The sequence below is a fragment of the Anabrus simplex genome, chromosome 3, assembly GCF_040414725.1.
Source record: "Anabrus simplex isolate iqAnaSimp1 chromosome 3, ASM4041472v1, whole genome shotgun sequence".
Lineage (NCBI taxonomy): Eukaryota > Metazoa > Arthropoda > Insecta > Orthoptera > Tettigoniidae > Anabrus > Anabrus simplex.
Genome location: NC_090267.1, coordinates 494494585 through 494520671, shown reverse-complemented (window position 1 = coordinate 494520671; position 26087 = coordinate 494494585). Strand labels below are relative to the sequence as shown.

The following is a 26087-nucleotide window of genomic DNA, read 5'->3' as shown; positions in this document are numbered from 1 at the left end:
TTTGCTTTCAACAAGGCTATCCATGAGGCGCATAAAATGTCGCCCTTTTCGCTTATGTTTTCATTCGTTCCTAATTCCCCCCTATCCAACTTATGGAGCATGAGTGACTTATTACCCGAGAATATTCACCCTCCTGATATTAGGACTACTTGGAAACATGCTATGCAAAATTTGAATGTTTCACATTTGAGGAAGCAACAACGCTACAATCAAGGGCGTAAGCCTACCAGCCTGGCCGTCGGCGATAAGGTTTTCGTAAACAATGTTGTTCCATCTGGTAAGCTTGCACCCCGGTTCTGGGGACCTTGCACTATATTGGAGTTTCTTACTCCTGTTTCTCTGCTACTTAGGGGCCCGGTCGGGCAGAGAACCTTTAGGGTCCACCTCTCCCAGGTGAAACCGGCGTAGTTGCTCGTTTGAGCTGAGGTTTATTATCCTCCATTTGCCTTGTTTCGAAATATTTAAGGAGGGTTTCCTAATGTTATATTGGCATTCTAGTAGTTAGCCTATGTTTGGGCGCATTATATATTGTCTATCGTTTGTGTGTCAATTTTCGTCCTTCCACCTCACGCCTGAATCGCTACATCTCGTTTACTTTTCTTCTCTCGTTACCTCCACGTCTGGTGCCAAGTCGCCTCCTGCCCTGACCCCATGCCTTCCCGTCGGTCCTTCCGTTACTCGGCAATACGTTCAAAATATACTGTCGGCTCTGTTCCAGCTTTTTGGAGAACCCATCTTGCCTAAGTTCGCTGGGAGGGCCCCCGGAAGGGCCGGCTGGTGTGTACCAAGTCTCCCGGAGCCGATCTTACCTCCTTATTATGAACTTCAATTAATTACATCGACCTGTCTTCTTTCGAGTTGGCCCTGCCCTGGTGCTCAGCAACTCGTTATATGGAAGATTGCTTCGTTCTACTGTGCTCTGTGGAAGGACTGTTCGGAAATTCTGTCTATATAATCTTCGACCAGTTGTGTAGAATTCGCATCTGTGAACCTTGTTGCCTAATTTTAGGCGCGTTACTATTGGACCTGTACTCAGGGACATGTTGCCTGCTGCTCCGAGCAAGTTGCTTGCTTTGAAATATGTCCTATCTTTATTGCTACTGAAATATGGTGTGCTCAAGGTACCTTAATGATGACTGAACTTGCCTTCTCATTCAAGAAGCTATTTCCTTTCCGTGGTTTGGCTTAAAGCGGGAAGATCTGTGCCGTGGGAAGTCTCCCCCGGCCCTTCGTATTTTATTCAGCCTTGCCAGGCTCTAATCTTACGTGTAACCTTATATTTGTAACTGTTTTCTTGTATACTGTATGTATATTTTATCTAATCATTTCTTAGCCTGCCTTCCCTCCCTTAATAAAGTGTCATTCCTTAATTATTAAGTATGGCCCCAGAGGAAGTGGATAATTCCCACTCTGAAAGCGTTTCCCCACTTCTCATGCCTCCATGTCTTTGGGCTACTTCCCCTGCCCCCTTCAGCGGGATCCAATCGTTGTTGACTCGCTCGACACGTCACCTCACCCCTTGGGCAAGGTCACAGTTGACCGAACTGAGAGAAAGAGAGACGATTCTGCTTTTGGTGCTTGAAGGCGACACACGTATGAGCTGGTGCCGTGCCGAGGTCGATCTAGGTCCCACTGAGATGGAGGTAGGAGCTGAAATTTCTATAGTTCTCCAATGTCTTACCGAGTAAGAAAGGGTATGAGGTGGTTGGACCCCTTTTAGTATTGTAAAGATATGAAATCAAGGAGTTAGGTTTGCGCAAAACTTATTTGTAACTCTCTTGTAAAAGTCTTGTTGGTGCGTTTACGCAGAGCTAATGCTAATTATTTCTTGTACTATTTTGCAATTCTGCCGTGGCAGTTTGTTGATGAGGCATGTCGTACCCCTTGCATGGGGATCTTTAAATTGTAAAGTCCTTGATTATGAGTTGTAAAGCCACGGGTAATGTTATTTGAGGTTCCTTATAATGAATTGGCAAGGTTTTATGCACCTTCATGTAATGCCAAGTAATGTGTAAGTCGCATATTGTAGAAACTCGTAGAGTTTCTCTGCAGTTCAAAGAGCTGTTTAGATGTTAGGGTAAACTTGTGCTTTCCTAAAGTGTAATAGTTTTAGATTGTTAGCCACGTTATTTTCTAGAATTACCTGTTGGTATTCGGCGATAATATGAAGTGGGATACCCTCCTCTTAAGCTCGTATTATCTGTATTTTTAAATTACCTGGGCTGGTTCCCTACGTGACCTTATGTCTTTTTTTTTTTTTTTTTTTTTTGCTAGTTGCTTTACGTCGCACCGACACAGATAGGTCTTATGGCGACGATGGGACAGGGAAGGGCTAGGAGTTGGAAGGAAGCGGCCGTGGCCTTAAGTTGACCTTATGTCACGGTTGTAAATTATATATTATACGAGAGTGTTCTTAATATATATTGGGTAAAGAGTCTGACAAAGTTTATGTTTAAGGTGCATAGCAAATATTGTTATCAAAACCAGGCAAATTTAAATCTGTTATATAATAAAGTTTTGGCACTTTGATTTCGAGTGCTTATCTGTCCAGCCCCATAGGCCCACCACTTCCTTCTCTTTTGCTACGCTTGCCAATGGTTGGCACAATAAGTATTAAGTGTGCCTGTTCCTACTTCTTGATAAAAGCAGTATTTTTTCCATCTGTCTCTTGGCCAAATTATTAAAAGGGTGTAATGACATCAACTGATGATCTTGAATGATTTTACACTGGTACAGTCCAGTCTTATGGCAATGATGGGATAGGAAAGGGCTAGAATTAGGGAGGAAGCGACTGTGACATTAATTACGTTACAGCCCCAGCATTTGCCTGGTGTAAAAATGGGAAACCATAGAAAACCATCTTCAAGAGCTGCTCACAGTGGGGTTCAAATCCACCATCTCCCGAATGCAAGCTTACACAAGTATTCAGATATTTTTATTTTTGGTCCTGCTGATGTCTTCAATGTTGAGTTGGCAGATTTGGACTGAAGGGCCAATTCATTGAACCTGAACTTCAAGGTCCTGAAAAATACTAATTTTAGAGGGTCATTACATTTCTCAAGCAAGGAGGTCTTTTCAGATAGTTCAGTTGCATCTTAGCACTGTTAGTCATTTAACACCACCCAGAGGACACAAGGACTGTCATGGATTACAACAAATTAATTTCATTTTTTGTTCTGTATTGAATTACAATTTTCTTATTAGTTAGTTATTTATGTAATCCGTTTACCCTCAGGGTTGGTTCCCATTCTCCCCTCCCCTCCCCTCCCCTCTCCCATCTGAGCGGGGACCTACCTCTAATGCCTCACGGGCAGTGTTCTGAAGCATGAGATAATATTTTGTCGGGGTCACAATTGGGGCAAAGGACCAGTACCTAACCCAGAGGGAAGGAAGCAGCCATGGCCTTATGTTAGGTACTATCCTAGCATTTGCCTGGAGGAGACGTGGGAAACCATGGAAAACCACTTCGAGGATGGCTGAGGAAGGAATTGAAACCCCCTCTACTCGGTTGGCATTTGCCTGTAGGAGAAGTGGGAAACCACAGAAAACCCTTTTGAGGATGGTCGAGGAAGGAATTGAAACCCCCTCTAATCAGTTGACGTCCCGAGGCTGAGTGGACCCGTTCCAACCCTCGTAACACTTTTCAAATTTCGTGGCAGAGTCGGGAATCGAACCCGGGCTCTGGAGATGGCAGCTAATCACACTAACCACAGAGACGGACAAATTACAATTTTAAGATCAAGAAATTTCTACCGGGAAACTTTGTTCAAATATACATCCACCTATTCAATACTGTGTTCAACTATTCATTTATAACAAAGTCAATTTAATCTTAAATTAGGACATGTTTTGATCCTTGTATGGATCATCTTCAGCTAAAATCAAAAATACAACTTCAAATTAACAGACTACAAGGACATTTAAATTATTAAATTATCCTTGATATCTATGCCTACTTCAATCATGACCTAAATTTTTTCAATTGAAAAAATAGCGCACTGTGCATATATGTTTTCATTTGTTTTCCGATATTGCGCTTTTCACTATATTTTTTTCTCTTTACAATTGTTTTTTCAAGTCAACTGTTTTCCAAGAACTCGGCAGGAGCACAATTACTCATTCAATTATACTGAATTGCGTTGTATATTTCTATATATATGTACTTAACTTCCCGCAACCGAGGCAAATACTGGATCTTCAGGATATTCTCCATTCTACTTTGGCGTTCGAGACCACAGCGTTGTTGTTGTTACGATACAGTTGTTCTGCGAACTCCACTGTCCATGTTCTGATAACTTTTTGTAAATTGGTCTGTATATGATGGTAAACTGTTCCGTGTGACGTGATGATGGTTAGGTAAGACGTTGAATTATCTGAAAATCCGCCGACCGGATGCAGGAATTACTCAAGAAAACGTTGTGTTGTGTGCCTGTCAAACCAAAGACGACGGAAAACTGTCTACTACTGTGAGGAATATGACGTGGCACTTTGTGCTTGCCGGCCCTTGCTTCCGTATTTACCACTCTGTGCGCAATTTCTGAATGACCTATGAACCAGAAAGTATGTAGAACCTATTGATGCATATCTGAAAACTTGAAAAATGTCATCATAAGAATGAATGGAACACTTTTTAAATTCACTTTTGTATGAACACTCTGTGTATATATGTATATATTTACGGGTTTACAAGAAAAACGGTAATAACATACTGCTATTGAATTTCTACTATATCACTCATAATTTAAGTAAATCAAGTAAAATATATTTTTCTGTTGAGTATTTACATCTACGCCGGCCCGTGGAGTAGGGGTGCCTGCCTCTTACCCGGAGGCCTCGGGTTCGATTCCCAGCCAGGTCAGGGATTTTTACCTGGACCCAAGGGCTGGTTCGAGGTCCACTCAGCCTACGTGATTAGAATTGAGGAGCTATCTGACGGTGAGATAGCGGCCCCGTTCTCGAAAGTCAAGAATAACGGCTGAGAGGATTCTTCGTGCTGACCACACGACACCTCGTAATCTGCAGGCCTTCGGGCTGAGCAGCAGTCACTTGGTAGGCCAAGGCCTTTCAAGGGCTGTAGTGCCGTGGGTTTTATATTTTTTATTTATTTACATCTGCCGCACGCTACTGTACCCATTCCAAAACTGCGCATTGTGCTGAATAATTACCCACTGGCTGCTTGATGTTATGAAACTATTCCCCAGTTAAGGGGTTAACTAAATATAATTATAATAATTATAATTATTTAAGGCAGAAAAGTGTTCTATAGAGATTTGAATATAAGTCAATACAGACCAACATGGTGAAAATAATCAATTCAGAGGCAGGTCTTACGGTGACGATGGGATAGAAAAGGGCAAGGATTGGAAACAACCATGTCCTTAAGATAGGATACAGCCTCATCATTTGCCTGGTATAAAATGGGAAACCATGGAAAACCATCTTCAGGGCTGCCGACAGTGGGGTTCAAAGCCATCATCTCCCGAATACAAGTTCATAGCTACACGACCCAAACCGCACAGCCAACTTGCTCGGTATTGTAAGTTTCAGTCTGTGTATAAATATTAAGGCAGACATTAATAAACTGCATCGTGATGTCAACACGATAACAAGCATATCATTTTGAAACAAAGTTTATGACTTGTAGAATACGAACCCATTGATTTCCTCGACCGCACATCTGTCCCATATTTTGATTTCAAGTATCTGACAACCCTGGCGCACCACCCTGCTATTTTTTACAGACTGCCTGGCTAACATAACCTAGATATGTGCTAGTTAGACAATATTTTACATATTTGAGTCACTGGGTGCTCCAAATTAAAATATTAATACTGTTTATTTAAATGGAGAATCATTTTTGTCAGCATAATTGCATCTATTACATCATAGTTTAAATGTATAGCTTGACTATCACATAGTATCGTGTGTGAGTGGTGTCTAGATTAGCGTGGAATTGCATGCAAGCACTTAATTCTGCACGTCGTCGCAAACACATACTTATTGCACTCCACAGCAATCGAGTGGTAGGCCTCGGTGATACATGATTATGAACGAGCAGTAGAACACTAGAAGTTCAGAATACTTTGTTATGTCTTGTTTACGATAAACACTAAAATAGTTCAATTTTCCCGTTAATGTTTACCTGTCTGATATTATTGTTAATGGCCTTTATATGACTTGAAGTAGAGGACATTTTACATGTGTAGTTTAAGAACAGTCTAAGCAGTGGATGCAACATTCTTCTCTGAACAAGCCAAAAAAGTTTAAACTGACAATGAGGAACAGTAAAACAATAGCTGCCGGTTTTTGGAATCATAAAGGTGTCTTTTGGTGGACTTTATGGAGCAGGAGGTTGTCGAGATGCACATTACCTCACTGGCGACAGCTTTCTTTGCAGAGGGCATCAGAAAGCTGGTGTCATGATACGACAAGTGCCTAAATCGTTTTGGCGATTATGTGGAAAAATAAGTCTGAAACTACTAAACTTTTAGTGATAAAATCATTTTGTTATGTCAATGTGTCTTTTTTATAGCCCTTCAGAGGTTAAAAATAAACCACGCTCATATTTTGCTACCACCTCTTTCTATGGTATGTTTGGAGTTAGCCATCTGTAGCACAGAAATAAACAGCAATAGACAACTTCATTTGGAAAAGAAAAAGAGAATTAGATAATAAAAACAATACCTATGAGTCCTAGATTATCTGCAATTGTGGGTAGCTGATACTGAGACAGATCAACTGATGATGAATATGTTTCCAACTGTTGACTGTCAGGCATCTCATGCGCCTGAGATCCATGGAAGTTTGATAACAGGATATCTGACTGCATGGAAACTCCATTTCGTGGATGAGGACTTCCCTTCTCATTTCCAAGACACAACTCACTGAAGTTGGGGTCATACTTTTCCAAGTAATCTTTCCACATTTTTGTAATATTTACATCAGGACCACTGTGCTTTTCTTCCTTTAAAAAATCTTGGACCTATAATTGAACAATACCAATAATTATCAAGCTAATCAATAGAGTACAAGTCTGATATTTTTCCTGTTACAAAAATGTATCTATAAGAAAAAATGCTAATACTATTTTCAGGACAAAATAAGACACCATCACACATAAACAGTTGTAACAGATTTAAATGTAAAGAAAGTAAAGCTTTTGATAGAAAAAAATGGAATGAAAAAACTAATGTGCACCTGCTCTAGAAAAAAAGAATGAGTGCATGGCATTGGATGGTCCTTGCATACTTCATGTTAACCATTATTAAAATATAATTCACTTTAAACATAACCACGTTTTGAGGTAGGCCTTGTATGTGTGGGATAAATCTGAACATTTTAGAAACACTAGAAATTTATAGACATCAATTAATAGATACACAATACATGCTTAGCCATAAAATATAAAATTTTCAAAACAGTCTTCAAAAACTGCATATTTCTGAAATGACAAACACTCAGAGCTGACCCAGCATAGATGTACAGTAAAACCTGTATAAACCCTGGACCCTGAATAAACTGGAAACCTGGCTTAAACAGACTTTTTCTCTGGTCTCAAAAGCTTTTTTTTTTTTTGCTAGTGGTTTTATGTCATACCGACACAGATAGGTCTTATGGCAACGATGGGATAGGAAAGGCCTAGGAGTTGGAAGGAAGCGGTCGTGGCCTTAATTAAGGTACACCCATTTGCCTGGTGTGAAAATGGGAAACCACAAAAAACCATCTTCAGGGCTGCCGACAGTGGGATTCGAAACCACTATCTCCCGGATGCAAGCTCACAGCCACACGCCTCTAACCACATGGCCAACTCGCCGGTCTCATTAACCTATATGGCACTTTATGCAGCCTAAAACAGAACCTGTCCATCACGGACATGGGCCGATATTTCCAGTTTCGCAGGAGAAAAATGTCTGAGAAAATGGAACTTCTGTCAATGTAATACGTACAATAGAAACGGCAACTGATTTCTATTGTTGTTGTTCTTATACTAAACTTCCCATGTCTTGATTTGAGCCCAGAGTGAGTGGGGACGGCAAAATAACATCCACGGTATCCCCTGCCTGTCGTAAGAGGCAACTAAAAGGGGCCCAGAGGCTCTTAACTAGAGAGCATGAGTTGGTGACCATGGTGCCCCTAGCTGAGTCCTGGCATTGCGTCCACTTACTTGTGCTAAGCTCTTCACTTTTGTCTATCCTATCCGACCTTCCTTGGTGAAATTTCGTTCTTTTCTGACCCCGACGGTACTGGAGCATTTGAAGGCCTAGGGAGTCTTTCATTTCCACGTCCTTCGTGGCCCTTCTCTTTCTTTTGCTGATACCTGCATTTTTTGAAGTGTTGGACCCCTTCCACTTTTCCCCTCTGATTAGTGTTAATAGAGGATGGTTGCCCAGTTGTATTTCCTCTTAAAACAATAATCACCACCACCACTCTTGACTTGAGTTAAATGATGATAGCAATTGCTAGTGACATTCTTCTTAGAGAGTGTATTCCGCTGGGCTGGATGGCTCAGATGGTTGAGATGCTGGCCTTCTGACCCAAACTTGGCAGGTTCGATCCTGGCTCAGTCCGGTGGTATTTGAAGGTGCTCAAATACGTCAGCCTCGTGTCGGTATATTTACTGACATGTAAAAGAACTCCTGCGGTAAAAAAATTCTGGCACCTCGGCGTCTCCGAAAACCGTAAAAAGTAGTCAGTCGGACGTAAAAACAACATTATTAGAATGCATTCTTTTTGTAGGTAGTTATTTAAAAAGGCAAACAGGAATAACAAATCTTGCTGAATGTTTGATATTGAACAGAGTATTTACCTTCATAATTCCATAACTTTTGTATTCTAACGTCTCCTTACTGTAATATATTTAGTTAGTGTCCATTTTATTTAATGTAACCTTGCGAGTACGCACAGCTATGATATTGTATTTCCAGCGCTGTATACGTCATAGTCATGTGGTTATAATAAAGCACCGCATTGGTACTCCCCTCCAGCCCACCCCTGCCGCAGCCTTCTCTCTACCTCCCGTCAGTCCTGGATAGTCAGTCTTGCATTAGCAGTCATGCATACGCTGTCATGCACAGCAGCATAAGCAGTCTAGTATTGTCAGTCATAAGTCGTGCACCTCAGTCCGTTCCTTAGCCGAAGTGGCATTTTAAATTAAGTGTGTCTCTACTGATTGCCTACCCCAAGGTGTTCCAGATGTAAAAATTGGCAACGAGGTAAATTATACAAGTCATCACGTTCCAGCGCTTCCTCATGGCGACAGAACATTCTGGTATGTTCTACACTACATGCCTCAACATAGTGCACTCCGTTCTCTCGAACATTCTTCTCACGATGTAATACTGGGTATGTCTTTCACTCCATACCTTTGAACGACAGTTTTTTCGCTGCCTTTTCGACTTTAGCTCACTTCTATCACGCCATGTCCTTAATTGGTAATATTGGACCATTTGACAGTTCGGAAGAAACTTGGTCAACCTACGTGGAATGCTTTGAACTTTACGTCCAGTGCAATGACATTCCAGATGCTAACAGAGTTAGCACATTTCTGACGGTGGTCGGTGTTAAAACCTACAATTTGTTGAAAGATTTAATCACACCTGATAAACCTTCTCAAAAATCCTTTGAAACCATAGTTCAAATTATCCAGGACCATCTCCATCCTAAACATTCCTTTATTGTGGAAAGATATAAATTCAGCAGACGAGATCAATTGGAACATGAGACTGTATTCGAATATATTGTTCAACTTAAGCAATTATCCAAGTATTGCGAGTTCGAGGACAAGCTTCCTGATTATATCCGGGACAGATTAGTCAGTGGGGTCCGTAATGAATCTATCAAGAAACGACTACTGTCGGAGGAGAATCTCACATTCCAGAAGGCGGAACAGCTGGCGTTATAGTTGGAAGCGACCGACAAGGACGCAGTATCCTTGGCCTACCACCCCACACCCCGACTGCAGCAGTTTTCAACACGACATTCTCCGAGCTCCAATGTACTTAATGTGTCATCGCGTGTTGTGAAAGTGCCTCAGTGTTCTTGTTGTGGTTATAAAGGTGGTCATACTACTGCCAAGTGCCGTTATCGGGAATATGTTTGTAATTTTTGTCGGAAGAAGGGTCACTTAGAGAGGGTGTGCAAGTCAAAACATAAGAGCAAGTCTCAATTTCATGTAAAACCAAACATGCCTACAAACAATTCTTCATTTTCTAAGGGTAGTAAGAATCCGCAGGGAAACAAACTTAAACCTAACCAGCATTATATAGACTTATATGAACCTATTGTTAGTCACGAAAAATTGTGTGATGAGGTGTATGATATTCCTAACATTTTTCAGTGTGATGAAAATGATCAAATCAATCAACCCCAGTTAGGTAACATAACAAAAGTTGAGCCTATTAGAGTAAATTTGATTGTTGAAGGAAAGCCAGTTAATTTTGAAGTAGACTCTGGTGCTTGTGTATCTGTTGTTTCTGAAAATTTTTACAAGGCTAACTTAAGTCATGTACAATTAATTCCCACAGCCTTAGTTTTAAATTCTTACACCCACGAGAAAATCAAGCCTGTAGGGAAGTTAGAAGTAAATGTTCAATATCAGTCCCTGGAAAAGAGTTTAGAATTGTATGTTATTAGTAATGGATCTAATCCTCTTATGGGGCGTGATTGGATTAAAGAGCTCCAAGTTGTTATAAGCATTCCCAGCAGTGTAAATAATGTAAACTTATCGAATGTAAAAACCAATGCAGAGTCTAAATTAGTACAAGACTTATTTAAGGAATTTCCAGAGGTATTTACTAGTAAATTAGGCTGTTTTTAAAGGGGATCCAGTAAAACTACACCTTAAGCCAGATGCATTACCTAAGTACCACAAACCTAGGTCAATACCTTATTCTTTAAGAGAAAGGGTTGAACAAGAATTGCAAAGTTTAGTGGATGAGGAAATTCTTTCGCCAGTATCCTCAAGTGAATGGGCCACTCCGATTGTGCCGGTATTAAAAAAGAATGGTAAAATCCGTATTTGCGGAGATTTTAAGGTCACTTTAAACCCCTTTCTAGAAGTAGATAGACACCCACTGCCTAGAATTGAAGACATCTTTGTTGTCTTACAAAAAGGGGATAAGTTTTCTAAAATGGATCTGTCATCAGCTTACATGCAGTTGTTGTTAGCGGAGGAAAGTAAAAAACTATGTACTATAAGTACACATAAAGGGTTATTTGCTTACAACCGTCTTTGTTATGGAATCTCGTCAGCACCGGGTATTTTTCAAAGAGTTATTGAACAAATACTACACGGTATACCTGGTGTGGCCTCATTTCTTGATGATATTATTGTGACAGGAGCAAATACAGCAGAACATTTGTCAAGGTTACAAGAAGTGTGTAAACGCCTAAGTAGTCATGGTTTGACTGTTGGTAAAGATAAGTGCAAGTTTTTCTGTGACAGTCTAGAATATTTAGGCTATGTCATAAGTAAAGGTGGTTTAGCTACGGCCAGTGATAAGGTCAAAGCAGTTGTTGAAGCTCCAGTTCCTAAAGATATTACACAGCTTAAAGGATTTCTCGGTCTTGTGAACTACTATGCTAAATTTATTCCTAATGTAGCTACTATTCTTACACCTTTATACCAGCTACTTAGAAAAGATGCATTGTTTCTATCAGGTTATGACTATGACATTCAGTATGTCAAATCTCAATGCCATGGCAATGCAGATGGCTTATCTAGGCTACCTGTATCAGCCAATCAGATCGAGGACGTTGATGTTAGTGTGGAGTACATAGGTAGTTATTTACAATGCATAATGGAATCTGATGTTCCCATTAACTTTAATGATATACGTATTGAAACTCAAAAAGATCAGGAGTTAAACAAAATCCTTGGTTATGTGTTGTATGGATGGCCTAATACGCCAGATCCAACTTTAAGCCACTTTGTTAAAAGGCAAGCTGAACTAACTGTAGAACAAGGAATTTTGATGTGGGGCTACAGAGTTGTAATTCCAAGGTCCTTGAGAAAGTCCTTGTTAAATGAATTACACAGTGGACACCTTGGAGTAGTTAAAATGAAATCATTAGCTAGATCGTACTTATGGTGGCCTTCAATTGATCAGGACATCGAAGCCATAGCTAGCAGTTGCTCAGCGTGTCTTGCCCAGAGAGACAGTCCTAATAGAAGTTCACTCCATGTATGGGAATTTCCACCCAATGTATGGCAAAGACTTCATGTAGATTTCTTAGGTCCTTTTAAAGGCAAAATGTATTTGACTGTGATGGACGCTCATAGCAAATGGTTGGAAATTGAAACTGTTAACTCAACTTCAGCTAAGCAAGTCATTGAGAAATTACGTCCTATGTTTTGTAGATTTGGTCTTCCTGAACTCATTGTCAGTGATAATGGCCCTCCCTTTTCTTCTGATGAATTTTCTCGATTTTTGAAAGAAAACGGGATAAGGCAAACCTTGATAGCACCATATCATCCAGCTTCTAATGGACAGGCTGAGAACGCAGTTAAAATTGTGAAAAAACGCTTAAAATGTGCAATCTTTGAACATGAAGATGTAAATTTAGCTTTAAGTAGATTTTTAATAGCTTATCGTAACACTGTACATAGCACTACTAATGAAACTCCTGCTAAACTTATGTTTAATTGTCCTTTGAGAACTAGATTGGATTTAATCAGACCTAATTTACAGAAAACTGTAGTAAATAAACAGGACAAACAAATAACTAATGCAAGAGGTAGTCACACTAGGCAATTAACTATAGGACAACCTGTGTTAGCTAAAGACTACAGAGGAAGAGATAAATGGGTAGAAGGTAGAATCATGCATAGACTAGGCCCAGTTACATATTTGATTCAACTCGAGTCTGGATTTACTTGGAAAAGACATATAGACCAGCTAGTAGGATTACAGTCAGGCCCAGTTGTTGTTAGCTCTGAGCGAGGAACATCACAGTTAGTTCACCTTCCCTCACGATCCGCTCCTCTGTTTTCACCAGCCTCTGAATGTCAACAAAGTTCCCCTTCACAACCTGTCTCATCACCGCGTCAAAGCCCAGTAGCAGCTAGCGGACGATCTCTGCAACCCGCACAGCTAACTGTTACGTCACCTGCCGCAACGAGATGTTATCCACTTCGAGATAGGAAACCTATTGTAAGATTCAATCCAGAGTAGAGTGACCTACTCATTCTTTTGTATTTTTGTATAGTACTGTATAGTAAGGTATATGTTAATTTGAGTTTTCAATTGTATGGTTGTTGGTTTCATTATATAATCACTTTTTGTATGTGGCTTATATTGGTGTGTTTTGTGTCCTCCAATCAAGTGTATGGCATTACCTATGTTTTGTTGTTATTGAAAAACTTAAGGAGGAAGGAATGTAATATATTTAGTTAGTGTTCATTTTATTTAATGTAACCTTGCGAGTACGCACAGCTATGATATTGTATTTCCAGCGCTGTATACGTCATAGTCATGTGGTTATAATAAAGCACCGCATTGGGCTGTCATGCACAGCAGCATAAGCAGTCTAGTATTGTCAGTCGTAAGTCGTGCACCTCAGTCCGTTCCTTAGCCAATGTGGCATTTTAAATTAAGTGTGTCTCTACTGATTGCCTACCCCAAGGTGTTCCAGATGTAAAACTTACAACACATACTTCATTAAACTATGGCCACATTCTTCACTCTTTGGCACCAGAGTGCAGTAGAGGTGTAAGTAGTTCAGAGTTGAGCAATGTTCTTAGAGATAAAAGGAAAACTTTATTCTCTGCTTAAGTTCCTCTCCCAGCTTCAATGCAAAATCTGCCCTACTTTCTACACTGGTTGGAATAGCTTCACAATAGCAAAACATATATGCAACCACCACAGTCCCTGCAAAACCCCTAACATGGATCTTCCGGTCTCCAATCCCACCAGACACCACCAATAATCACATTTTCACTGTTAAAAGTCCTCAAACATTTACCCCCCACCTTCCCACCCTCTTGTCCTTCGAGATTCTGAAGTTGGATGTCAAATGGTGTTCAGGTCCAGGGAAGCATCTTGCTTTAACATTAGATAACTACTGCTTTTTTCCCATTCTCTTGTCTGTCCCACACCACTCTCTTTACCTCACACAGCATCTACTTGCCAACAATGACCTCTACCATCATTATTCTATCCTCCACTGACGAAGGTGGCATCCGAATATTTTGGACTCATGTCTTTCTTTTATGTGTACTCTGTCCATGCAGTCTTACATGGTAAATCACTGCTCTCCATCTGTGACCCATCACTGTTTTTATCCTATTATGTGTTCATTCCAATATTCCTGTCTGTCTATGTATGATGTTTTCAATAAAAATCTTTGGCTGTTTTCCTTCTAAGATTGAGGTTATCACAATCTTCAGAGAGAATTCTTCCACAAAGTTTAATCTACAGCCTCACTAGGCAACAATTTAATCCTGACCGACTCTTCTGTTAACGTGCTACACAGCAACAAGTACAGCTGAAAGAACAGTCCTTCTCAGGACCAACCAGGCCTAGAACACCAATTGATCCTAGTTACAACTTAAGGATGTCATTTGAATTTTTAATGAATGCATTGTGTAACGAGAAGAAGAGCAATTAAAATGAAAAACAGAGATTCAGTACTACAATTACTAAACATAATCCTTACCTTATTTCAAGCAATTCAGAATTTTCAGAAGAGGAGGGTCAAGAACTGATATCTCACTACAACTGTTAATAGGATAGGGGTGGCCTGGAGAAGGGGATGGATCAAGATCTACCCAAATCCTAGATCAGCTCTTAAAGGATATAACAGTATCATAGAAAAAGTTTCCTGAAAACAGAAAAGAAGAAATATTGAAAGGAAATGCTTTGTTATAGTAAGAATGGCAATCATAAGAAAAATTACCAGTAAAGTGTCTGACATATGCACCATCTGATCAAAAGTATCTGAAAACCCTTCTGTACTCGTAAACACTTTGACCTCTTCTCCTGCTATAAAAGGCAACTGGAGACTCAATGTTGATCAGTGCTATGAGATACCTGCAGAATTGGTAGAGTGAGGAATGTGCAATGATTGCCACGTCAGTTAGCAGACCAGGCCATATCCGTCCTTAATGAGTAATCCAAGTCAACTGTTGAGGACATGGTAACAAAGTGGAAATGGATGATACAACAACAAAGCCTCGGCTGGGTAGGCCATGTATGTTGACTGACAGGGACCAACAAACACTGAGGAAGGTAATGCAGGAAAAATGCATGACATCGAATGATACCATCACCTGAGACTTTCGCAGTCCCATGAATGTGTGCTAGGAGATACAAGAACTGGGGTTGAAGCTCAGGCATTCATCCATAAACCACACATCTTTCTGGTGAATGCTAACCATTACCACTGGTCCACAGACAGACACTGGGGATATGTGACTCGCAGTGATGAATTATGCTAAAGCATGAGGCAATTTCATGGAAGGGTTTGGGTGTGGTAAATTCCAGCCTGTACAGTGCACATAGGTGGGGTCACAGTGTGCAGGTGTATAGAGTATGTTAAAGATAGTAGGATATGCAGACATTTGTCTATGGCAGAAGAACAGTTAGGAGGTGTTCAGCATGATAATGCTCTCTGCCATTAAGTGAATCAGTTCATGGGTGGTCTGTCGACAATAAAGTTCCAGAACAGGACTGGCCAGCCCAGAGCCCCAAACTCAATTCTACCAAACACCTCCAGGATGAACTAGAACAGCGACTTCACTCCAGACCCTACTGACCCACATCACTACATATGCTTGCTACAGTGCTCCTAGAAGAACAGCCTGCCATTTTCCAGGAGATGTTCTGGCACTTGGTAGACAGTCTCGTCCGTAGTGCTCAAGCTGTAATAGCGGGTCCACCCCATATTTTGAAGGATAAAGAGAAGGCCACAGAATATCAAGAAAAAATCCAGCAGCGAATACCAAAAACAGCCACTGCAATAGTTGAAGAAGAATGGAAAAATTTCAAGGAATGCTTGGTCAAGACAACAGAGGAGACGTGTGGAAGAACAAATGGCAAAAGGAAATGGAAAGAGACACCATGGTGGAATGATAAAACAAGAGATACAGTCCTTAAAAAGAACAATGCCTACAGAAAATATTTCAAAAGTCGAACAGATAAGGACAAAGAACTCTATAAGTTGGCGAAAAAAGATTTTAAGCAGGTTGTCAGAGCAGAAAGAGAAAAATGGTTGAATGAATGGAGTGATAAACTTAATGAAGATGTAGATGGCAACAGAAAAATGTTGTATGGAATGATGCAGAATAGGAGGAGGGACAAAGAACAGACTAATTATCTGACTAGTGATAGTGGGTATCTCATTACAGATGACAGAGAGATCAAAGAAGAATGGAAGAATTATTTTGATAAGCTCTTTAATGTGAATGATATCATAAACATTCCATTAGATAGATTAGTTAATGATGAAAGGATGGAAGACACTATAACAGATCTGACATGGAATGACATAGAATACACGTGGAAATACATCAAAACAGGAAAATCTCCAGGCATTGATGAAGTGTAGTGAAATGGTCAGGTCTATTGGGTGATGCAGGAAAGCAGTGGATGTATAGACTTTTTCACAAGATATGGAAGGATGGACAGATACCAGCAGATAGGGAAAAAGGTATAATAGGTATAATCATTCCACTCTTTAAGAAAGGTGACAGGAAGAAATGTTCCAATTACAGAGGAATTACATTAACTTCCCAAGTGGGAAAGCTGTATGAAAGGATTTTAGAAAGGAAAATAAGACCATTGATAGAATTAAAGTTATCAGAGGAACAATACGGATTCTGGAAAGGCAGATCAACAGTTGATCTATATTTGGACTGCGTCAGCTAATGGAGAAGTATTATGAACATAATAAGGCCCTTTGGCTGGCCTTCCTGGATATCAAAAAGGCCTTTGATGCTGTAAGCAAGGACAAAGTCTGGGAAGTGCTGAAAAACAGTGGAATCAATGACATAATAAAACGAATTGAGAATTTATATGAAGACATCAGTAGTCGTGTCGAAACACTATCAGGAATGACGGAACCCTTTAGAATAACTACAGGCCTAAGACAAGGTGGAGTTCTGTCACTTCTTCTCTTCATTACTGTGACAAATGAGATTTAACAACAAGTATGCCAAAACGTTGGTGACAACAAAATGAAAGTCATGCTATTTGCTGATGACATCTGTATATGGGGAGATTCCAAGGAGGAACTTCAGCATCAGATCAATGCATGGAGAGTAAAAGCTAAAGGGTACGGCCTAATATTCAGTCAGGAAAAAAGTGAAGTGTTGGTTATGCAGAGAAATGGTCAACCTGAAGGTTACATTGAAACAGAGGGTAAACAACTCAAGATGTCCAACGAATTCAAATATCTAGGAAGCACGATACCAGCAACAGGCTTCATTGAAGAGGAACTTACCAGAAGGATTCAAGCTAGAAGAACATTTTATAGAGATGTCCGAGACCTAATATGGAACCCAGTCCGGCCCTGCGGTGTAGGGGGCACGCTACACTTACGCAATTCCAATTACACGCAGGTTCATATAATATGGTGCAAGTAGGGGCAAAAGATCTATCTCTATAGGTCCACGCACTGAATATATAGCATTTGAAAAAAAAAAAATAACAAAATAAATATGGAACCCAAAAGTAGCACTGAAATGCAAGCGAGCAATTTATCTGACTTATTACATGCCAATTTTGACATATGGGAGTGAGACCTGGACCATGAGGAAAAAGGATGAGGCAAGGATTCAGGCAGCTGAAATGAGATTCGTCCGAGCGATGGTTGGCAAAACAAGACAAGATAAAATTCGTAATGAGAACATCAAGGTCATGGCTCAGGTTGGCAGAATGCAGGATAACATAACTCTGCATAGACTCAAATGGTATGGTCACATGCGAAGGATGGATCCTGATTGCATACCCAGAAAAATGTATGGATCTGCAGTTAAAATTTTCAAGACCAAGAGGGCAGCCAAGAATGCGATATACAGACATGGTGAAAAATGACATTCAGCAACGAGGAGAGGACTGAGACAACATTGCTATTTGCTTTTACGTCGCACCGACACAGATATGTCTTACGGCGACGATGGGATAGGAAAGATATATAAGTAATAATAATAACAACGTAAACGTTTCCACCTTTTCAATACTACAATATATTCACAAAATTACAAATTACACGGTACTAGTTTCGACCCATCTAGGGGTCATCATCAGCCGTATTGGAGCAAAGATCATTTGTGGCGAAATCCTATATAGTTAATTATATTAACTATTACCATAACATCTCATTTCACTTGTTATTCTTTAAAATAACATTTTCTTAGGATTTCGCCACAAATGATCTTTGCTCCAATACGGCTGATGATGACCCCTAGATGGGTCGAAACTAGTACCGTGTAATTTGTAATTTTGTGAATATATTGTAGTATTGAAAAGGTGGAAACGTTTACGTTGTTATTATTATTACTTATATATTATTCTCAGTTCAATACGGACCAAAAACATGAAATTCATAACCATCAGGGATAGGAAAGGCCTAGGAATTGGAAGGAAGCGGCCGTGGCCTTAATTAAGGTACAGCCCCGGCATTTGCCTGGTGTGAAAATGGGAAACCACGGAAAACCATTTTCAGGACTGCCGACAGTGGGGCTCGAACCCACTATCTCCCGATTACTGGATACTGGCCGCACTTAAGCGACTGCAGCTATCGAGCTCGGTGAGAGACAACATTGAAGAAAGAGAAAAGTACAAAGGCAGAAGTTGGTGGAGGGACTTCATTCGCCGACCCATCGTATAGATGGAAGGACGTGGGATATGTATGTACTGGGCAGTATATCTGAGAAGCACTTGCAGGACAGTTTTGAGTGGGTGAAATGAAATGTCGTATGGCTTTTAGTGCCAGGATATCCCAGGACGGGTTCGGCTCGCCAAGTGCAGGTCTTTCTAGTTGAAGCCTGTAGGCGACCTGCACGTCGTGATGAGGATGAAATGATGATGAAGACAACATATACACCCAGCCCCCGTGCCATTGGAATTAACCAATTAAGGTTAAAATCCCCGACCTGACCGGGAATCGAACCTGGGACCCTCTGAACCGAAGGCCAGTACGCTAACCGTTCAGCCAACGAGTCAGACTTGAGTGGGTGTCCAGGTACTTTTAATCAGATAGGCTATATGAATGGTAAGAAGACAGATGTGACTAACTCATAGCATTCCAATGTTGAGACAGTTAAAGGTGAACCTAAATGAATACTGTTAAAACTGTAAATGTAGTTTTATTTCAGAAGACTCTGTTTTAGAATGTCAAGAATGCCAATGGAGGCAGTAATTACCTGCTGTTTAATGAAAAACAAAAAACACTTTCTGAACATGATTCAATGTGATAAGGAGAACAGACTATAACAGTCTTGCAAAAAATCATTTTACATACTCCAGATATACCCATCCAAACTGATCACAGCTCTTTAGTTGCTTATAGAAGGAATAATGAGCTTGTGGAATATCATCAACCTAGAACCCCCAAGCGTGCCGGGTAGAGTGGTGTTGAACGAGTCTTCACCATCACTGTCTGTCCAGAAATGCCTTCTCTCTTACCACTGACTCCCAATTCCCTCCTCTTCTCTCCACATCCTTTTTCAACTGGTGTAGCTATCTTTTTATAGGTCTTCCCACTGGCCTTCTTCCTTCAACACTTCTTTCTAGGCATGCACTATATTGAAAAAAAAATTCAAAAAAGAAATTCTCTCTTATGAGATGCAAGCTCACAGCCGCGCGCCTCTACGCGCACGGCCAACTCGCCTGGTGCTTCATGTGTCAAGAGGGGTAGAGTGTAGTCTTTTTACATTATTTCCCTGCACCATATTGACACTTCTGAACTCCATAACAGTCCCCTCACACTCTGATGTACCAGTAACCCTCCAGCTAACTGCACTATTCTGCTTACCTGCTGTATTATTCTTCCATCTTTGGGTATCACACTTCCAAGGTACTGAAATACCGTATTTACTAGCATATTATACCCCTTTCTTCCCCACTTCTACAGCCAAAAAATGTACAGGGGGGTCCAGTATGTGATAACCTTAAAATTTTGTGCAGTCAACACAACTTTTAGGCTATAAAGAGCTATAAATTGTACATTCTACACTATTCTTTAACAAACTTATGAATGTATTTGAGTTATACTGACTATTTTAGTTGGAAGGCAGCATTTCTAAATGTAATAATAATAATAATGCTATTTGCTTTACGTCCCACTAACTACTTTTTCGGTCTTCGGAGATGCCGAGGTGCCGGAATTTAGTCCCGCAGGAGTTCTTTTACGTGCCAGTAAATCTACCAACACGAGGCTGACGTATTTGAGCACCTTCAAATACCACCGGATTGAGCCAGGATCGAACCTGCCAAGTTGGGGTTCAGAAGGCCAGCGCCTCAACCGTCTGAGCCACTCAGCCCGGCTTTCTAAATGTGAAATGACAATAAATGGTGAACAAGGCTTTTAGGCCTACATATAAAGTAAATATAATCTGTTTTAGTTACTCATGATATCACGTCATTCGGTTCATTTCATTAATTCCTCTGATGAGGTCAACATCAGGAAGGGCATATGGTCGTAAAAACTTGCTATGAAAATTCGTCTCACTTCATACTCGATCCCGTAGAGAAAAGGGATAAGGGTATCGTATTATCCAAATTATGCAATATTCATACAAAATAACTCAATGGCCAGTCATTTGAGCAGTAGGCCTAATACACAGTAAACATGATCACAGCTTTCATTTTAATTGTCTTGTGCCGCTAACTTCCCTGCTACCGGTGTGTCGTCATTCGAAGTGACGTCATCTTCACTGCTATCTCATCACTCGTCAGCCATGCACCACTGCAGTCAAGACCGAGAGCATTCGAGGTCCCATCTTTTAGAAACTTTAAAAAATAGTTTCGTTCCTGACTACAGAGTCCAAACTGTGTGACGCTATTCCCAAATGGTTTCTGAAGATGGTCTCTGATATTCCCAGCTGGTGTATGTGTAGCAGAAGCCACCCCTTCTGAATAAAACCGTGTTGTTGAAAGCGTGCCAAACCACCAGCTGATAACTAGCGTATGTTACGAGTTGTATTTCCGAATGTACTGGTAATATATAGTGACTGGAAGCATTCTTTTGATAACTGCGGCTGTTGAAAGCCTGACCCTTATTTTAAAGTATATTTCATGCTTGTTCTCTATATTTATCACATCAGGATTTACCAAAACAGCTGTAAATGAGATAAGAGAGACCGCATTGTTTAGGTTAGGTATGCTTTCGTCCGGATAGTGCCAAACGTTCTACGACGGAAAGAATAAAAATTAATATCAGGAAAGTTTGCCACATTTATGGACATCTACAGGTGTGGCGGTAATGCATTTTATTATCATAATGTTTAATTTTGTACATCCGTTGTCTATCATTTTTTTTATTAACACATACCCTAGCATGTTTTGTTTGGCATCTCCGAAAATTGTTGAAAGTAAGTGGGGACATAAAAAAAAAAATTTTAACCGGGCGAGTTGGCCGTGCGCGTAAAGGTGCGCGGCTGTGAGCTTGCATCCGGGAGATAGTAGGTTCGAATCCCACTATCGGCAGCCCTGAAAATGGTTTTCCGTGGTTTCCCATTTTCACACCAGGCAAATGCTGGGGCTGTACCTTAATTAAGGCCACAGCCGCTTCCTTCCAACTCCTAGGCCTTTCCTATCCCATCGTCGCCATAAGACCTATCTGTGTCGGTGCGACGTAAAGCCCCTAGCAAAAAAAAAAAAAAAAAAAATTAATGGTACGTAAAAGAACAGCCTGTACACTTATTTAAGTTTGTACTTCTTATACCACTACCTATAATTTAAGGCCGAAAGATGTAGGCCTATGCATCACATTGTATTTCTATCATTGTGATGCCTGGTTTTCAGAACTGGTGCCTATGTCAGAAGAAAATTTTTCAAGCCCTGAGTATAAGTGATATGTTTTGGATCTCTAATAGTGTCAAAATGTTAGGAATAACTTGATTGTTTGTTTGTTCACTATATTATATTTGCGACAGCATAATTTTCTCTTGCCGAACTGAGTGGCTCAGACGGTTGAGGCGTTGGCCTTCTGACCCTAACCTGGCAAGTTCGATCCTGGCTCAGTCCGGTGGTATCTGAAGGTGCTCAAATACGTCAGGCCGTGTTGGTAAATTTACTGACACGAAAATTGACTCCTGCAGGACAAAATTCCAATATCTCGGCGTCTCCGAAAACCGTTAAAGTAATTAGTGGGACGTAAAGCAAATAACATTATTATTATTATTATTATTAGTTTTTTTTGTCATATATTTCGACTAAGTGATAACAGAGTTTTAAAACAATTATTTAATTACTTTTGGAATAGTAAATCAAAAAACAATTGGTTTAAAGAAGTCCAAAGTGATTTGGAGGAGTTGAATATTACCATGCAAACCATAGAAAACAGAGGCGAGAAAAGTATTTTGAAGAATAAATGCATCAGGCTTCCTCTGACCACTGTACAGAGGAAACAATATGTTATAACGGATGCGGAGAGGGCAGCCAGGTCAACCAGACTCAAGACTTTTTGGGAGAAGAAAAGGAAGACAAATTTGTTGTAGTCTGATTTAAGTGCTCCAATGTGGGCGTAAACTCTGTAAATAAATAAATAAATAAACAAATAAATAAATAAATAAATAAATAAATAAATAATTATTAGTTTTCTCTTGGTCATTTCTGGCTTGAAAAAAATAATCTTCAATTTCTTGTCTATGTAACTATTGTTCTCTCTCCTCAGCCGCTTGCTTCATTTCATAGTAGGAACCATAATGAAGATTTTGTGTCAAGTCTTCAGTCATCATCGGCCTTTCTTCCCTATGATTTTCCCTTCTAGCAGATTGTTTAGAAAGGTATTAAGTCAAAAGATGTGGCCAGTGAACTGACATATTTTGGGGTAAATATGAATTACTTTGCAATGCCAGCTGTCTAAAGGTATATATATGACTTTTAAATCTTTACCTGTCAAGTGAAATGTTAGCCAAGAGGTAAAGCTAAGAGACTAGGGACTTCGAGATTGGTGGTTCAAATCGACCCATAGCCAGGAATTTATTCTAACAGGTGGGTTAAATTCATGTAGGGTGCAAATATATAAGGTATAAATAAAAGATAAGAGGAAACAGGTGGAGTGAAGGCAGCGAAAGGAGAGTGATGAGATAAGAGTAAAGTAAATCGGTAAACTTAATCACAAATTTTAGTTTATCACAACCTGAAATCCCCATTATCCAGGCAGGTCCTGCAAGTATGTGCTTGCACATTCTGGCTTGGTTCCTGGTACCACGAGTTTGGTTAGGTCCCACAGTGATCTTAATACATTGTACTGTCAGTATCAAAATTTTTTTGCTAGTTGCTTTACGTTGCATCGACACAGGAAGCAAGCGGCCGTGGCCTTAATTAATGTACAGCCCCAGCATTTGCCTGGTGTGAAAATGGGAAAACACGGAAAACCATCTTCAGGGCTGCCATCAGTGGGGTTCGAACACACTTATCTCCCGGATACGAGCTCACAGCTGTGCACTCCTAACCGCACGGCCAACTCGCCCGGTAGTATCAAAATTACTGATATGGAGAGTTGCAAAACCGTTAATGACAAAATTTCTAATAGTCACGGTTAGATTACTGTTTGTGACTAGTTAGATTCTGATTGGGAAAGCTCTGTTAGTGACAGAGTTACGTTACAGTTTGGTTAGAAGCAAACTATGACTGGTCCAGGGAGTATCGTTACTTGTTGGCAGCCCTGATGCTGCAGGATGCCTTGGTGGAAGAGTGAAAGCATTGTGTGATGTCAAGGTCGTTACAATGCGAATTGGCGAAAAAGGTTGAGGTTGTTTAGATGTGTGTCTGCGTATATTTTACTGTTTAGTAAATGACAGAGGTGGACGAGCTCAGCACATGGCCATTATATTGCCCTTAAGCTGCCTGCCTTTCTAGAGATTGTTTTTTGCACATTTACATAGTCTCAAATTTTAATTCTTCTACATAAAGAAGACTACTTCTCAGGACAAGTCAGGGAGTCCCTGGCAAGCATAAAGGAAGGATCTCTCCGCTCTACTGCTTCAGGTAGGCCTAATGCTACACATAATCTTCTTATGATTTTTCTCTTTCCTTAACATCTGATCCGAGTAAGGATCTTGAAAGCATCAGCAGCTGTCTAAGAGAGGAAAGAACAATGATGTCACCAAGTCATCACATGCTAGCTTCAGAAGTAAGTCCAAGGTCGCACATAGGACTGTCATGCCGGTACTAGTATTAATAATGGAGGTAGCAAAAGCATACTTACCCTGTCAGATCTCATTATGGAGTATATATGTTCTCTAATCTGGCCGAGTGTATCAACAGAGATCTTTCTTGGACGGTTATTATGCTTTCCTCTTCCGTCACGTGGAAACATAACATTCTGATCTTGCTTCTGGCACAATATTCGTATTTTGTGCGGAGAAATTCCATGTATATGAGCAAATGCAAGACGACAAATCTGAACTTCTTTACCACGAATACGAACATAATATTTATAACTACATGTCCTACGATCACTGTCTTTACATCTTTTCCTAGCAATATCATGCTTCCTAATTAAACCAAAGAGATAAGCGTTCTGTTCGTCATGGCTGTTCAGTGAATAATATCCATCAAACAATTTGTGTCGTTGATCTTCTGAAACAAGTTTGTAGCACTTTCTTCGGCACTTGCAGTCGTCTCCAATTCTTCGTTCACTAACAATATCGCCTTTACTGTTTACGTACTCCTTTCCTGCAATCCTAAGCCTCTTTCTTTTCTCTCGTTTCCATTCTGGAAATAAAATGCAAACACATAACCTATAGTATTAAAAGCAGACAGAAATATGATCCGTTAGGGCAACGTATGAGAATGACAACAAAATTAAATGATGTACAGTTTTACTATCCAACGAAATGTACATGTTAAAAACGATAGATGCAGACCTGATGGATTGCGTATTCTTTTCTTTGTTTGTTTACTTTTATGACCACTTTCAACATCAGCCATATTTATCCATTGGTGCACATTTCAATTCGGTCAAACTCGATCTCAATCGATCCTGGTGGAAAACATCGATTTAATCGATACATTCATTCCTTCGATCAAGACCGACTGGGTTTCTCTTTGGACTCGGTCATGGATCATGTCCTATCCTGTCCCCTTTGTTTTTTTTTATTATTATTATTATTATTATTATTATTATTATTATTATTATTATTATTATTATTAATATTATTATTATTATTATTATTATTATTATTAATCGATACGGCTACCTGTGGGCCACGTTTACACAATCTTCCTTCTGTCACGCAGACTGATACCCTTCTCTTTACACTCTCGCCAAAGATTCTTGAGTCTTTGACTTCTTCTTGTCGTTCTTCCACGGAGATGTTCCGTGGCTTCGCATGTTGCTCTTCAGACGCATCCCTCAATCCCGCAACCTGCTTCCTAAATGATGCCCTTTCTTTTATATCCTCCTCCTTGATACCTATTTCTGCCAAGTCATTGAGCACGTGTGTAAGCCATATCGGTTGTTTTTTCCACCTTTCCTGCAGAAGAAGTATCCTGTTGGCCAATCTCTCAGGGTTCATTCTTTTGATATGTTCATAAAACGTCAGTCTCCTTTTTCTCTCCTTTGATTATGTCATCATAAGAGAAATTATCTTTGATAGGGTTAGATCAAGACCATCTACAATAATATCAGACCTTAATAAAAAAAAACAACATGGCCAACGCATCGGTTCCATGTAAACACGCCTGTGATACACAAAGATAAGCTTTTGATTATCGTATTGAATTGCTAAGCTGTCAATAATAACGAACAGAAACTCTACTTTGGGTAATAGACCAACACTATCTAGAAATAGCCTCTGTTTAGCTAAGCAATATGTGGATAATTCAAAATATACGGTACATATTTTATATGAACTAGTATGGTTAAGAAAATAGGTAATATAGGATTGCATTCTAAAATAACAGTCCTGGGGGAAT

The 26087-nt window shown here is 40.0% G+C and overlaps 1 protein-coding gene across 1 annotated transcript in view; it reads right to left on the bottom strand.

Moving 5' to 3' along the window:
- LOC136867474 (uncharacterized) overlaps window positions 1–25139 on the bottom strand; it is a 33221-nt gene extending 8082 nt beyond the window's left edge. The window contains exons 1-3 of the mRNA XM_067144682.2: window positions 25037–25139; window positions 24376–24884; window positions 6685–6982 (exon numbers count right to left, since the gene is read on the bottom strand). Coding sequence (XP_067000783.1) covers window positions 6685–6982; window positions 24376–24884; window positions 25037–25100 — 871 coding nt within the window. The 5' untranslated portion in view covers window positions 25101–25139. The remainder of the gene's footprint in view (window positions 1–6684; window positions 6983–24375; window positions 24885–25036) is intronic.
- Between the last annotated feature and the right edge of the window lie 948 nt (window positions 25140–26087).